The 16910-nt window shown below is 39.8% G+C and overlaps 1 protein-coding gene across 1 annotated transcript in view; it reads right to left on the bottom strand.

The window, feature by feature from the left end:
• usp10 (ubiquitin specific peptidase 10) overlaps positions 1-16910 on the bottom strand; it is a 66499-nt gene that overhangs the window by 25900 nt on the left and 23689 nt on the right. The window contains exons 5-9 of the mRNA XM_048546577.1: positions 14369-14460; positions 11103-11212; positions 10564-10619; positions 10199-10302; positions 6281-6380 (exon numbers count right to left, since the gene is read on the bottom strand). Coding sequence (XP_048402534.1) covers positions 6281-6380; positions 10199-10302; positions 10564-10619; positions 11103-11212; positions 14369-14460 — 462 coding nt within the window. The remainder of the gene's footprint in view (positions 1-6280; positions 6381-10198; positions 10303-10563; positions 10620-11102; positions 11213-14368; positions 14461-16910) is intronic.

The raw sequence follows: 16910 nt of genomic DNA, 5'->3' as shown, positions 1-16910 counted from the left end.
GAGAAACATATCATCAGCATGCAAATATAACCTTGAAGAGTATGGTAGCTAGGCGCTGCTGCCAGTACTATCATGGACTATACCTGCAACTGGCTGATGATGGAGGACGATTTTTCCTCCATTGTCTCACCATGTACTGCAAGGCTAATTTGGTCACACTCAACAAATCAGGCCGAGCCACTCTTAAGAGACGGATATCCTCCCCTCTTCAGCATACATTGTGCGCTCTTGTTATTCTCAGTCCTTTCTCTATATTATGCTCAACGTGGAGCAATACTGATCAGAGGTACTGAAGCTGGAAATTAGTTGACAGCAAATCAGTAGAAAGTTATCTTGTGCATCTTTTATCTGATTTCAAGACTTCATAGGCTCCAGAGCCAACGTTGAGGTTCCCAGGCCAGACTCTCCCTTTTGCAAACCACAACACTGCTCCATCTCCAACAGGTCTGTCTCACTAATGGAACAGAGCATACTGAGGGAGGAGGAATCTGGTATGGTGGATAACAGACTTGGTTCTGTCAGAATGATTATATCAGATTGATGTCTTACTATTCTGTGGGACAAGTTCTCCAAATTTTTCAGAATTATTGAACACAATATTCATGAGGATGCCTTTGCAGGGTGGACTGGGCTTTGTATGTCTCGGTGTGTCCACTGTTGAAGTTAATGTTGGATGCTCCACTTGGTTTTAATCCTGATTCATGCAGCAGTTAGATATGACTCTGACTTGTTCGGTATTTCAGAGCTGAGGGTCTGAAACCACACATAGGTAACAACAGATAAAGATCACTTCCTTTCCTAAAGCTAAGGTAATGGATTTTTACTACAAACCGAGCTCTAAGCCCAAAACGTCAAGCTTTCCTGCTCCTATGATACTGCTTGACCTGCTGCATTCATCCAGCTCTGCACCTCGTTATCTCTTGGCTTTTTTACTGACATTTTTTATTCTATTAAAAGGGTTTTACAAATCTTTGAATGATTCTTGATTAAAAGTGGAATAGAAAACTATTTGCAACTGCCAAGAAATTATACACGCCCGCTAATTCAAGTTGGGTTATGAAAAGACTATGCAGGAGTTTTTTTTATTTTACGAATTCAGTGCTAGGTATGAACAGTTATTCAACAAAAAGTGCAAACTATAGTTAAAAGTAGTTTTTTTGTTCCCTCTGGGTTCTGCATGAGTAGGGGAATAAATTCCAGAATAATACTAATTCATTACAAGAAGATATTTCTCCACATCTCAGCAGACAACTTTTATTACGATTAAATTGCTCCCTATTAACTTTAGAGCAAAATGTCCTGTACTTTATAAGCAGAAACCAAGCAGAAGTCCTTGCACCAAGGACTCAATCTTTAAAAATGAACAGCTACGTTCCTCAAAGATAGTGGGAACTGCAGATGCTGGAGAATCCAAGATAATAAAATGTGAGGCTGGAAGAACACAGCAGGCCAAGCAGCATCTCAGGAGCACAAAAGCTGACGTTTCGGGCCTAGACCCTTCATCAGAGAGGGGGATGGGGTGAGGGTTCTGGAATAAATAGGGAGAGAGGGGGAGGCGGACCGAAGATGGAGAGTAAAGAAGATAGGTGGAGAGAGTATGGGTGGGGAGGTAGGGAGGGGATATGTCAGTCCAGGGAAGACGGACAGGTCAAGGAGGTCGGATGAGGTTAGTAGGTAGATGGGGGTGTGGCTTCGGGTGGGAGAAAGGGATGGGTGAGAGGAAGAACAGGTTAGGGAGGCAGAGGCAGGTTGGACTGGTTTTGGGATGCAGTGGGTGGAGGGGAAGAGCTGGGCTGGTTTTGGGATGCGGTGGGGGAAGGGGAGATTTTGAAACTGGTGAAGTCCACATTGATACCATTAGGCTGCAGGGTTCCCAGGCCGAATATGAGCTGCTGTTCCTGCAACCTTCGGGTGGCATCATTGTGGCACTGCAGGAGACCTATGATGGACATGTCATCTAAAGAATGGGAGGGGGAGTGGAAATGGTTTGCGACTGGGAGGTGCAATTGTTTGTTGCGAACTGAGCGAAGGTGTTCTGCAAAGCGGTCCCCAAGCCTCCCAGTCGCAAACCATTTCCACTCTCCCTCCCATTCTTTAGATGACATGTCCATCATGGGCCTCCTGCAGTGCCACAATGATGCCACCCGAAGGTTGCAGGAACAGCAACTCATAATCCGCCTGGGAACCCTGCAGCCTAATGGTATCAATGTGGACTTCACCAGTTTCAAAATCTCCCCTTCCCCCACTGCATCCCACAACCAGCCCAGTTCATCCCCTCCCCTCACTGCACCACACAACCAGCCCAGCTCTACCCCTCCACCCACTGCATCCCAAAACCAGTCCAACCTGTCTCTGCCTCCCTAACCTGTTTTTCCTCTCACCCATCCCTTCCTCCCACCCCAAGCCCTCTCCCCATCCCCCTCTCTGATGAAGGGTCTAGGCCCGAAATGTCAGCTTTTGTGCTCCTGAGATGCTGCTTGGCCTGCTGTGTTCATCCAGCCTCACATTTTATTAGCTACATTCCTCAAATCTGGTCCAGTGAGATGGCCTGGAATGGGAGTTAGGTTGGTTGATCTAGGAAGAGTATCAAGAAAGCTACTAGTTCTGAAGGCAGGTCAGGGGAAAGGCCAGTTTGTGGATTCCAGCATGTGTCCAAAACCTAAAACGTAAAACTTCTCTTCTGCCCTCATCCCTCATTTCCCCCATCCATGCCGATTAAAGACCTACACCTACTCCCATGCCTCAAACACACGCCAGGCCAACCTTCGTTCAATTACCCCAAGTGGCCCCACGTGCCCCCGGCATGGGTGGAGGTGCCAGCGTTGGACTGGGGTGTACACAATAGGAAGTGACACAACACTAGGTTATAGTCCAACAGGTTTATTTGAAATCACAAGCTTTCCAAGTGCTGCTTGTCTGTCAGGTGAAGTGGAGAGAAGCACACTAGCACAGAATTTATAGGCAGAGAGTTAACTGCATGATAATTAAGGGTGCCAAAAGATAGCACACATGGTGTGACTGGAGTGTTGACAGGCTGATTGACAGCTTTGCAGGTGATCAAAAGTGTCCAATAGTGTGAGTAAAATATCAACAGCTGAACAGCAAGTGAAGGGAACGATATATGATCCAATTAATTAAGGCAGACACAATAACGGCAAAAATTCCAAATAAGATGGCACTATAGTCAAACTAATTTGTCAGACAGGAGTGTTCCCTCCCAGTCAGTGAACACTTCAGCAGTCAAGGGAATTCAGCCTCCGAACTTCAGATCAGCATCCTCCAAGGCGATCTTCACGATAAACGACGACACAGAATTGCCAAGCAGGAACCTATAGTCAAGTTCCATACGCATCAACAGTGATCTAGGGCTCATGTCGCTCTACGTGTAACCTCACTGTACTGTTTTGTGTTTGTATAAACTTCCTTACTGTTCTGTTTTGATACCATCACCTTGATTACTTGTTATTGTCTCTACCTTAATTTGTACAACTTTGCAATTCTTGTTTCTTTGGTTCGACCCTCCTCATGCGAATCTTATAACTATCATGGATGTGAGTTTGCTCGCTGAGCTGGAAGATTAGTTTTCAGACGTTTCATCACCATTCTAGGTAACATCATCAGTGAGCCTCCGACGAAGCGCTGGTGTTATGTCCCGCTTTCTATTTATCTGGTTCTATTTATCTAACATCACCAACCCAAGGAAACCTAACCAGATAAATAGAAAGCGGGACCAGCGCTTTGGCGGAGGCTCACTGATGATGTTACCTAGAATGGTGACGAAACGTCTGAAAACTAATCTTCCAGCTCAGCGAGCAAACTCACATCCAGAACCTCAACCTGAACTACAAATCTTCTCAAAACTCGTTATACCTATCATATTATTACAGCCATTTGGTTTGTCTGAAGAAACAATTTAGTTTTGATTTTTTGTAATTATGTCTCAGATCTGTTAACACTTCACTCACACAGTCTTGACACTTTTGATCACTTGCAAAGCCTTGTTATTCAGCCTGTCAACAATCCACTCACACCATGGTGTACTATCTTTTGGCACTCTTAATTACCTATAATTATCTTGCAGTTATCTCTCTGCCTATAAATTTTGTGCACATGTGCTTTCCTCCACTTCAGCTGACAAAGGAGTAGCACTCCAAAAGCTTGTGATTTCAATTACACCTGTTGGATTATAACCTGGTGTCATGTGACTTCTGATTATGCCCCAGGCAAATACATACCCATCTCCAATCAATCCCTTATATTTTCAAATATCCCCATAACCCTCTAAAGCCCCTATGGTAACTCAGTGCCAAGTCATATCTTCTTTCCTCTCCAAGTGAATGCTCTCAGTATACGTAATGGGCATACCTCAGGAGACATACTGACAGAAGTAAAATAAAACTTGTCTACTAACACTGACATTTACTGGAAAAAAAAACAGCTGACTAATACAAACATTTCAATACACTGAAATTCCTTCAACTTAGTACTTGCGAAAACACTTTACCCAAGTGATGAACTCCTTAAATACTTAAACATTAATATAAACAGTTGGAGCCAAACTGCTCACCTGGTAGGCACCCCGCTGTGATGACAGTTTAGGAAATGAGTCTTATTAATTTGCTTATAGTAGTGACAAACTTGGCTGTCCCACTCAACTTCATCCCTGTCAAAGCGATGGACGTTGCCATCACCAGTGCTATCAAGCAGTCCTTGCTCAGCAATAACCTATTCACTGATGGTCATTTAGGGTCTGCCACAGCCACTCAGCTCCTGATCTCATTACAGCTTTGGTTCTTCTGTTTGTATTTGAACAATCTCCAGAAGTGATGTGACAGCGAGTGCCAATGATTGACATCAAGACAGTATTTGATCTAGTATGGCAACAAGGAGCCAAATAAACTGGTGTCAATGTCATTAAGGAATAGCATTACCTGCTGCTTGGAGTCATAGTTAACACTAAGATGGTCATGATTGTTGGAGGTCAGCCACCTCTGCACAAGAATTCCTCAGGATGACGCAACCATCTTCAGCTGTTTCAATGACTTCCTATCCATTATCATGTCAGAAGTTGGGATGTTTGCTGGTGATTGCATAGTGCTCTGCAGCATGTGCAATTTCTCAGATAATGAACCCCTCCTTGTCTGCATTCAGCACAATTTGGGCTTTGACTGATAAATGGCACATAGCATTCACACCATACTTGACTGGACAGTTGTCCAAATTCTGGGGCTAGAAGAGCCACCGAGAGTTTTGGCATTATGGAACGAGTAGTTCACACTTAGGACTCTCCAAAGCCTTTCCAAAACTTACAAGCCACAATGGTATGCTAGAATCATCTTCACTTCCCTGAATTAGTGCAGTTTCAACAAGAAGCCTGATACCATCTAGGTCAATCCAGCTCACTTGACCAGACACTCAAACATTCACTCCCTCCATTTCTGACACACCGTAACTGCAACTAAGCTCCTCATAGAGAAGGCACTAAGGGAAAGCAAATAACAGGTGGTTTTGGAGTATAGGGAGGAGAAGTCTCCAAATATCACTGTTCTAAGGAAGAGTCACCGGATCTGAAACATTAACTGATGTTTATTCACAGATGCCCACAGACCTGCTGAGTTTTTCCAGCAACTTCTGTTTTTGTTCCCGATTTACAGTCCTTTTAGCTTTTATTAAAGGTTAAGTTAGATTGATTTCACTGTCAGACAAAATGCATGGCTATGTGGGAAGACAAAAAAGAAGAGGCTACTGTCATATCAGTCACAACCTTATCAAATTGCACGAGTTGAGGGGCCAAATTGCCCTATTTTTGCTCCTAACACGTATGGACATATATACTGCGGGCAATTATAGAATGATGATGCCACCTTTATCAGCACCGCCAATAATGATGTGGATGAGGAAGATCTAAATTATGTTGCACACCCAAGCTACTGGGATGAAGTATTTAGTGATTCAAATAACGATTAGTGTGAGTTTGAAGATTTGAGAGTTAAGTGTCATAATTAATTTGTATGATATCAGCATGTGCATTGATAATATTTCTAATGTTAGAGAATTAATATCTAAACTGTTTAGTGTTATTGTTTGTTACTAAATAATATTGCAACAGTCTTTTTTGGGCCCAAATCAAGCAGGCAGGCTAATTACGTAAAAATATTACACTGGCCCGATGGCATTTAATTTAAAAGACTGGCTTTGGATGTACAACTTTCACAAGATACACAATCACGTTTTAAGAAACTACAAAATTCTGGGAAGAGGGGATATAAAGATCTCTTACTTTCATCCTGAGGAGTAATCAGTTTTTTCAGTGCCAACATTTCTTCATGAAGACCATTTAAAATGAAACCCAGATATTCCTCTGCATCCTCTTGACGACCCTAAACAAGGAAAAGTAAGATCTATTAGTTAGAACATATTTTCTAAAAGCAGGCCAAAACAGTGACCAAAAGTTTCAGCAGGAAAAAAGTAACATTTTATTATCACAATGTAAATAGAACTTTTCAGAATACATCAAGGTTTTTAATCCAATCAATTAGTCATTATTTCAGAAATGTACATGTTAAGTATAACTGTAGCAGCCAAGTTGCACAACAAGGTCCACAAACAGTAAAGAGATGAATGAAGAATTCATTTAAGTGCTGCTCATGAGTAAGGAATGAAGTATGACCCTGAGATAACATACTGCTCCACGCCAGGTTTGTAATCCAAAGATCTTCAGCATTCACATGGCTCATCGGAACACAGATATACAGCTTTAACTTGATGTTTCAACATTTTTCCTACAGCAAATGTTCATTACTACAACGGAGTCAACTCAGTTTTAGCCCTCCAGTCCTGGAGGAATGCTTAAATCTAAAATGTTCCAATTCAGAGACATGTACCAACTGAGGAAATACATTGATTTCAAGTGAGACTTTGACAACAGAATATAGCACAAGTAGAAATGAAAGCTTAACTGGGTTTTCAGGAAATCTCAGACAGTTATGGAGACATCACAGCCATTGAGCCCCATGCTGGCACTCTGTAGTGAACCTGTCAGTTCCAAACATAACCATTTTGTCAAGGAAAAAATTTATAAAACATTTATTTCAGAGTAAGCTTGCTAAAATTAGCAGTCTCCCTTGAATATATAAATAGTTTCCTTCAAATGGGAAAAGACATGGCAGCAGAGTACCAGACAATGCAAGCTGTAGTTAATGCAGCCATTTATGAACCCGATTTCTGGAGTACAATCTGATCAAAACAAAAGCAATAGTTACAGAGCCTACACAAGGGATGAGGTTACAACTACAGCACATTTGTTAAGAGAAAGTCGTTTGTTTAAGAAGAAAGAATCTTCAGTTGTAGAAAACATTACCACCAAGTCAGAAGAAGGATTTTTTTTCCCCCCAGAGACATCTTAAATGTGCCATTGTTGATGGAATGGTCAGACTTATGTGAAACCCAACAGTGAATTTTTTACTACATTTATTGAACAAAATAGATATTACAAATTGAAACCTGAAAGTAAAACATGCCTGCAATCTCACTTTTGAGACAGAGTTATGGTTTCTATTCCTTACCCGAGACTTGGGCAAATAATCCAAGCTTTGTGGTTAAGATATCTTTCAGGTGAGACAGAGTAAATGGAGGCTTTGTCTGTGTCCATAGGTGGAATAAAAAGATCTTGTGACATGACAGTTAACTTAAAAATAAGGACAAGGCATACCTTTGACAGCTATTTAAAACAGCAATGTTAAAACAAACATTGGTTCTGTAGAAAATAAGCCTATAGAAATGATGATGGAAAATAAGGGGTAGTAGACGAATTGTTATTTTACATCGGTCTTCACTACATGAGGATACAGGTAACCATTCCAGAAGTAGTCGGCAATCAGGAATTCAAACTGTGGGAGGAATTTGAGATAATTATCAGGGAAGTAGCACTTAGCAAATTATTGGAACAGGTCCAGCTCATAATGATTTTCATCCTAGAGTGTTAAAGTAGCTAGTAAGAGAACTGATGCATTAGTTCAATTTTTCAAAATTCCCTAGATACAGGGAAAGTTCCATTAGATTGGAAAGGAGTGAGTTCAAAGGGGATGGGGCAACAGAAAGCAGAATGTAAGATGCCTGTTAGTTTAGCATCTATCATGGGTAAATGTTAACAGATAATTAAAAACATCATGAGAGGGCACTTAGGTAAATTGACGGACAGAGTAACTGGCTTTGCGAAAAGAAAATCAAGTTTAACCCATTTATTCAATTTTTTTTGAAGCAGTAACATGGGTTGGGGAACAAGACCATGTACAGCACTTCACTTTTCAGAAGGCTTACGAGGAGGTACCACAAAAGGTTATTGTGGAAAATAAAATCTCACGTGTAAGAAATAAGACATTGGGCAGAAGAGCAGACTGGCTTACTGCGTACTGTATTGATCACCTTATTTAAAAGGAAGATGTAAATGTGTATTGGAGGCAGTTCAGAAAAGGTTTACTAGACCATTGCACCAATGGATGCGTCTTGGAGCTCCCCCTCTATTCTAGTCACCACTTGCTCTCACAGGTCTCCCACCAATCCCCGCCTACCATCACTTAGGGGTTATTATGAAAATTTTCAACACTCAAAATGGGATCATCACGGCTTAGAAGCAATTATGTAGATACTAAAATCCATTTCAACATAGGAATGAATCTCATGGAAAAAGTATTCTCCGATGGCTTTCATTCCTTACTTGCACCAGAATTGTTAACTAAAGATAAAAAAATTTTGGTAACTGGCAACTGGCACAGTGCAACTAACTTCTGAAATTGTATCTTGTCTTGCATCAGAAATCTGTAAGCCTGAACTACCAATAAATTAGATAAAATGCAAGGTGCGTTCGGAAAAACTAGGCTGTTGAATTCAAGAGAGATAACACAACGGTAAATTTATCCTGCCAAGCTTTCTTTAAGTTTATAGGAATATAACTAAAGATTGTTATTGAGTGCTGTCTACCATTCGCTTAAGGAGGTCCACAGTGGAGGAAATCTTATTTCAGATTTTCACTTGCAGGGCTTACGTTACAAGCACTGACATTAAACTGGAAAGAAGTTGAGTCGGTTTAATTTAAATTAGCCCGTAATCTACAATGAGCACTTGTAACTGATTTGCCAGACGGTTCAACATCCAATCTCAAGTTTAACCCACGTGCACAAGATATTACCTTCATTGACACCTTCACTTGCGTAAATCAGCTCCATAATTGACAACAAATGACTAACGGTAACGTAGTTCAATGAAAAGCACCCATTAAAAGTATTTTGCACAAAAGCACAAACACACTTGTAATTTTAAATTACGAGTCTGTGAACAGAGAAACAGATACGACAAGACAGAATCCTTGCATTGCATGAAACCACAGTCATCATTTACATTTGATAGCACAATGATGTATAACGCTGGAACTCCAAAAAGTGCAGTGAAGTTATTACAAGATATTGATGGCTCCCAGTAGAGAATTGGGGAATGGGGAGAAGTTTAGGACAAATCCCAAATCGATGAGTCACTTGGTGATTTTCCAAGAAGCTGAGACAGCCTCCTTCACCTAACAGCTGACTACGCACCAGCAGTTCACAGTAGTGACATGGAGCAGGTCTCTCGAATTTCTCAAATCAGGAAAAAGGGATTTCAATATATAGAGACTTGGGGTAGGAATATTAAATAGTCGGTTGCAGACAGAGTGAAAAACAACTCATGATTATTAAAAAATACCTTTCATCACCACAGGAAGAGCATGGCTTGGTGACAACTCTCCTCTGAGAGGAAGGGCATGGCCTCTCTTCAGCACCTCCCACTTTGTTAAAAGAGAGATTGGAACAAATCAGGTGTAGGGGGAGGAGAGAGGGGAGAGGACAAGTCATGGGCATAAACTCGCATCCCAACCATGGCACCATGCACTCTACCGCCAATAAATTTTTCCTTTTAAGATCCACTTTGACATACAGAATTTTACTGTCACAAATTGTAAAGTCAACTTGGATTGTTAAAGAGCACTTGGGTTTTACATAACTTCTGTTTGCAGTTTCACTGCAGCATTGCATATTCAAACTGCAGTAGCACAGCAGTAGAGGTACTAAAAGGACTTAAGTGCCAAATTCTGAAACTCGAAAACATCATTTGGGATTAAGAAAAAAAATTAACATTTACTTAAGGGTAAACAATACCCTAAACTTACTTTTTCAGATAAGCTTGACTTGATAACCGTCAGCACTCTATAAATGTAGGTTGGTTCGAAAGGAATTCCAGTGCGAATATCTTTAACAATTTTATCACCAGTACCTTGCATAATTATAAAAGGTTATCAGAAGAGATTGTATTCAAATCCAGACATAAAACATTCGCACAGCCACGTTAACTACATTTAACAATGAAAAATCTACACTGTTCATTTAGGTACATTATAACCATAAATGTAAAACTAAAGTCTAGTTATGCATTCTAGAATCAAATTTGTCATTTTCGTGACATTTTACATGTATTAGCATAAAGCCACTTTTAGCACACCATTACACTGGTTAATGTGTTACCGAACTTACATACCTAGTTTTGGCTTGGAAGGTACTGGCATTGTACTGAACTCATTCATCAGACGAACACTATTTAATTAATAAAACAGAACCACGTTCAGTTTAGAGAACATTTTTAGCAATTTCTTGACTATATTTATTCTTTAAGATAAAAATAAATCTCTTTTTAGAAAGCAATCAAATCAAATATACCACATTATGATCACGTATAAATTTTATACCTGACCTACTTTCATTTAAACCAAAGACTGAACTTGCTGACATTAAGGAGCATGGGCGGTCGTGGACATTTTTCAAATATGATAATAAAATTAATTACAAATTAATGAGATTTTGATGATACTATTACATTAAAATTGCAAACAATGTCTCAAAAGGTAAAGTAGAAATTTTAACGTGTAAAATCTGTTTAATATTGGGTACACAGTTGGCAACGCTGATGTCACCAAACAGCTCCCAAATTTTATATTGAACTGTGCAGACCTGACCATATTATCTTCAGCATTTACCAAGAATATGGGAAATACATATATAAACATATGTAATACGTACAAACTATCAAGCATTGGTGTCGAACTGCGAGGTCTCTGCGTCTCACTATATATGGGAATAGACTTCATCAGGTGATACATGGGTGGGCAAGCAACCAAAGCTTGCAGTGTCTGTCATATTAGTTAAGGGCAGAATTGTTCCAGTTGTTCTATTTGCTTACAGTCTGCAATCCACAATACTTGAAATTTCATGTCAAGATATTGAAAGTGGAAGGGCATTAATAAATTTTCATCACGTGTAATGTGTAACTGCATTATAACATACATTTAGAGTTTCAGGTGGATATTGAAAACCACACAAAACAAGGGCCTGTGACTAGCTCCTGCTTATTCAAATACTGCACCATCTGTGCACACTTTTATTTTCCATTACATACAGTGATGTCCTATCAAGTGATTTGAGATAACACATGCTGCATAAAATGCTCAAAGGGCCCTCCAACAATGTTAACTTAACACACGGAGGAAGAGAAAAAGAAAAAAAGGTTAAACGGATGCATTTTGCTTCCCATACCAATTTCTTAGAAATATTGCAATGTCATAAACACCAAGCTTCTCAATCTTGATTCAAACTGAACCAAACGTTGGGGCTAGCACAGAAAAGTGAAATAAATTTGACTTGAATGGGACAAGTAAACAACCCTTCCATTTCAAGGCAACTTCACAACTGTTCTAGCACTGGAGTCAGCCATTCCATAAGACCATAAGACACAGAAGCAGAAATTAGCATTCAGCCCATCAAATCTGTTCTGCTATTCAATCACAGCTGATAAATTTCTCAATGCTATTCTCCCGCTTTCTCCCCATAACCCTTGGTAATAAAGAACCTATTTATCTCCATCTTAAATATACTCAATGACACAGTCTCCACAGCCTTCTGTGGCAGTGAATTCCACAGATTCACCACTCTCTGGCTAAAGAAGTTTCTCCTCGTTTCTGTTCTAAAAAGTATTCCCCTTGCTAAGGCTGTGCCCTCGGTCCTAGTCTCTCCTACCAATAAACAAGTTTCAATTAGATCCCCACTCATCCATCTAAAGTGCATCAATTTTAGGCCCAATCCTCAAACATTCATTGTATTAAGCTTTTCATTTCTGGGACCATTCTCATGAATGTCCTCTGAACCCACTCCAGGGCCATTACACCTTTTGAGACATGGGGCCAGAAGTGTGCACAATACTCCAAATGTGGCCTCACCAGAGCCTTCTAGAGCCTCAGAAGTACATCCACACTTTTATATTCTAGTCCTTTCAAAATAAATGCTAAAATTGCACGTGCCTTCCTAACAACCGACTCAACCTGCAAGTTTACCTTGAGAGAATCCTGGATTAGAACTCCCAAGTCTCTTTGCACTTCACACTTCTGAATTTTCTCCCTATTTAGAAAATAGTTCATGCTTTTATTCTTCTGACCAAAGTGCATGACCTCACACTTTCCCAAGTTATACTCCATCTGCCACCACTTCGTCCACTCTCCTGACCTGTCCAAATCCTTCTGCAGTCTCCCCACCTCCTCAATGCTACCTGTCCTTCCACCTATCTTTGTACCATCTGCGAATTTAGCCAGAATGCCCTCAGATGCTTCATCTGGGTGTATAAAGATTAAAAGTTGTGGTCCCCCCACTAACCCTTGTGGAACATCACTTGTCCCCGACTGCCATTTTGAGAAAGACCCTTCTCACCCCACTCTCTGCTTTCTGCCGACAGCCAGCCTTCTATCCGTGCTAGCATTCAGCCAGGATGAGCATACCAACTAAGAACAAAATGTTTCTTAAGATTCAGGAAAAATAAATTTGGAAAAAATCTCAGTTTTGCTAATTTATACATTACCCAAAATTTGCCCAATGGTTATAAGTGTTACATTTCACGCCTTCTTTCCAAAATACTGTGCACTCATTAATACAACTGAAATGCATTCAAGACCATCGTCTGTTGATTAAAAACTAATAGATGCTGATTGTTTTGCAAAACCAGGAGCTCCAGTCAGACATCTCAGTCTTTAGTGAGATTGAACAACAGCAATAATGTACATGACTGCATTCTCTGGAAGCATCCCCCAAATAAGCATCAATTAAAACTACTTCTCATGCTTCAATTTAATTTTAATTTGACTTTATATTCAATCTACCTCTTAAGAAACATCAAGTTTTCCATTTTACTTGCATGTATTCACAACGGCTTACTGCAAAAATCTGAAGTGAATATCTTGAAGTGTTCAAATTGAAATTTATTTATGGGTGACCGTTAACTAAATCCCAAGTCTCTGAAGTGCCACACAATGTGTTTCCACTTAAAATTAAATAGAATAAATGCAAACCACAGTAGAATCTTTGTAATCTAGCATCTTTGAGGAATAGGCGATGGCACGTAATCAAAAAGGTCAGATGATAGAGAATTACAGTGACCAAAGGAAAAATGCTTCTCAAGGTGTGTGGTGGACAGGGGAAGTAGCTGAGCAATCAAAGGCCACTGCACAGCAGCACATCACAATTAAACACCACTTTGGAAGAACACTTACATCACGATCATCAGATCTGCTTTTAAACAAAAAAAATCCAACTGTCAGTTTCACTGATGGTTGCTCTGAGCAACTGACCCCACAATACAATAATCAAAACTGACTCAAACCAATGATATTTGTCTAAAGCCCAAGAACAACTCTTGCAAATTTACAATGTACACATCATTAGTGGCTGCTTTTAAAGAAAGCATTAACTTGCAAAGTGAGTGGTTTTTTTAAAAAAGGAAAATTCAGCAGTCAAATCCTGGTTACTAGAGAATTCCAGTTGGCAGTCTGCTGTTATATTCAAGTTTACTGTGCTTCAGCAATTGGACATAGCTGGGCAATAAAAATTACACAACCTGTTGATAATATATTTTTAAAAAAATCTTTGGGAGGTAACTGGAGAAATGTTTGATGGAAGATTTCCCATAGGCACAATCTTAATGGAGTCACTTGCAAATTATGAAATTTTGATTCGACTGGTTTCGAGATATTTCTAGTACTGCTTTCTTCTAACTGGAACACATTAGCAGTAAGAAACATTAATCAAAAATTTACTTAACTACCCATCAGAATATTTTAGAACTTTAAAATTTATTTCACCAAGTTCTTCACAAAAATGGTTATAAAATACATTTCTGGATATTACAACACAGCAACTTCTTTCTCTCCCAATTCAAAACTACAGCCTTCATTTCTAGCGTTTCCACTGTACAAACAGCTTGTTCGGTTCTTAGATACCATGTTGTATTCAGATTTTAAGGATACAGCATTGATGTAGCACCAATTGCTTTTGTTGATCAGACCTCGAGGTTGCAAAGATACTGGTTTATGAACCAATTTCACACTTTCCAGCAGTTCTGTGGATATGGGAGAGAAACAAAATGTCACGCTGCAAGATTAATAAAAGGATTTTAAATTTTTTTATTGAAATCACTTTCAATCTGGTTCTTGTAATATTGTGTTCTGACCTCAATGGCCTTATAACTTGAAGTTACATCTTGTCCAGCAGGTAAATAATATAGCATGTTCATCAAGATTATGGCCGCATACCATCTTTTAATAATGTTCCCACAATGTGCAAAAATATTTTCCCCTAAGCATTGGGTCATTATCTGACTCAGGCAGTTAGCAAGTATGAAAAGGTACTGCAAAAAACACGTTAGCCGAGCAATGCAAATTAGGAATTGACTCAGCGATCAGAAGACAAATCTGCATCTCAATACCCTGCGGCAAAGCGCATTACTACTCCATGTACTGGGGCCTTGAACTGTCCTTTTTGAAGAAATGCTGGAGAAGCAATTACTGAATGGCTATTACAGAACAAACATCTTTGCAAGCAGCGTATGTATTGTGCAATTACACTATGTCTATTTTGATAAATATTTATACATTCAGTTTGATTCAAAAATATGCTAATTATTTGGAAACAGAACACATCTGACAAAATCAACAACTTCAATTTGGTTAATATAAAGTAACAGAAGGAACACTGAAGATGATGATTCATAGATAAACTGAAGTTCATTTCAAACTCGTTTATTAGCAAGTTAGTTGACAAAACAAAACATGGAAGATATTTTGATAACAGAATGGATGGAGCAGCACAAGACTTGTTAGAAATCCTTGCTGGGAATGAACAACTGTTAAACTTAGCAAGAGGTTAACACACAGGAAAGGTTTGCAAAGACAAGACAAGGATGCCATTAGTTAATCCTATCAACACATAACCCAAGTTCATAACTGCTGGAAGAATGAGGAACAGTCTGCAATATTTGGAATGAGTCCATCACATATTGCCTGGGAGACAGCACTAGACACATTAGATAGAAATCATAGAAGAAACAAAATCCAGTATGGCTTGATTGTAAATAAAAGCCATGGATGAATGAGAAGTAACAGGATGAAATAAACTAGCTGGTAGAAGTAGGGAAAGAATGTCAACCAAAATCACCACTAGCATTAGAAGGCGAGCAGGGACCAATTATGGTTTTTTAGCACCATCCTGTGGCTATACTAAGGTGGAGCAACTGAATCTCTCAGATGTGTTGACCATGTCAGATACTTCAAAATGGCTATACACATCTGCCTTCCATATATCTACAGATAAACTAAATTTAAAAATTCATAGGAGTTTTTAACTAGTTTCTGCACAATCAAAGCTACTGCTTTTCAGCTATTACTGGATAATGTCAGTAGAGGTACATCAGAATTAAAGAACAAAGACCAGTACAAAACAAGAAAAAGCCCATCGCTGCCCTCCAACATGATGCATTTCTATATTTTTTCTTTTATCCCCCTATTTGCCAAACCCATAAACTGTGATTTTGTTTCCTTTTCGCCCTTTAAACTAAAAACCTTCTGCGTCAATGCGCAAGCTAAATATTTTATGGACCAATTTAAGCAAATCAATTGAAGAACTAAACGAGTATCCACAGCAATAAGCTGGTAATGGAGCTAATGCATATAAGCCACATGATAGCAGCTCAAAATGTGTCATTAACATGAAACACACAAGTAAAGCTGCACTCCTTATTGTTTTTAAACTAATACTAATTTGAAGGGAACAGCTGTAGTCACTCACATGACCTACTCAGAATTCTCAATATATCTTTATCTTAACAGTGGTGGTAAATGCGCACGGATCACAAAGATTTAACAAGTTCTGTCGTGAACCATACAGGGTTAGAAAGGCTCAACCTACAGCTTCAATATAATAAAGTGTGAAGCTGGATGAACACAGCAGGCCAAGCAGCATCTCAGGAGCACAAAAGTTGACGTTTCGGGCCTAGAGCCTTCATCAGAGGCAGGGATGGGGTGAGGGTTCTGGAATAAATAGGGAGAGAGGGGGAGGCGGACCGAAGATGGAGAGAAAACAAGATAACGAGTTTTGCAAAGATTTGTAGCTCAGGTTGAGGTTCTGGATGTGAGTTTGCTCGCTGAGCTGGAAGGTTCGTTTTTCAGACGTTTCGTCACCATTCTAGGTAACATCATCAGTGAGCCTCCGACGAAGCGCTAGTGTTATGTCCCTAACCAGATAAATAGAAAGCGGGACATAACACCAGCACTTCGTCGGAGGCTCACTGATGATGTTACCTAGAATGGTTACGAAACGTTCGAAAAACGAACCTGCCAGCTCAGCGAGCAAACTCACATCCAGAAAAGATGATAGGTGGAGAGGAGAGTATAGGTGGGGAGGTAGGGAGGGGATAGGTCAGTCCAGGGAAGATGGACAGGTCAAGGAAGTGGGATGAGATCAGTAGGTAGGAAATGGAGGTGCTGCTTGAGATGGGAGGATGGGATGGGTGAG

Source organism: Stegostoma tigrinum, chromosome 16 (genome assembly GCF_030684315.1).
Source record: "Stegostoma tigrinum isolate sSteTig4 chromosome 16, sSteTig4.hap1, whole genome shotgun sequence".
NCBI classification, from domain to species: domain Eukaryota; kingdom Metazoa; phylum Chordata; class Chondrichthyes; order Orectolobiformes; family Stegostomatidae; genus Stegostoma; species Stegostoma tigrinum.
Note: the sequence above shows the minus strand (reverse complement) of the source record. Positions and strands in the feature narration are given on the sequence as shown.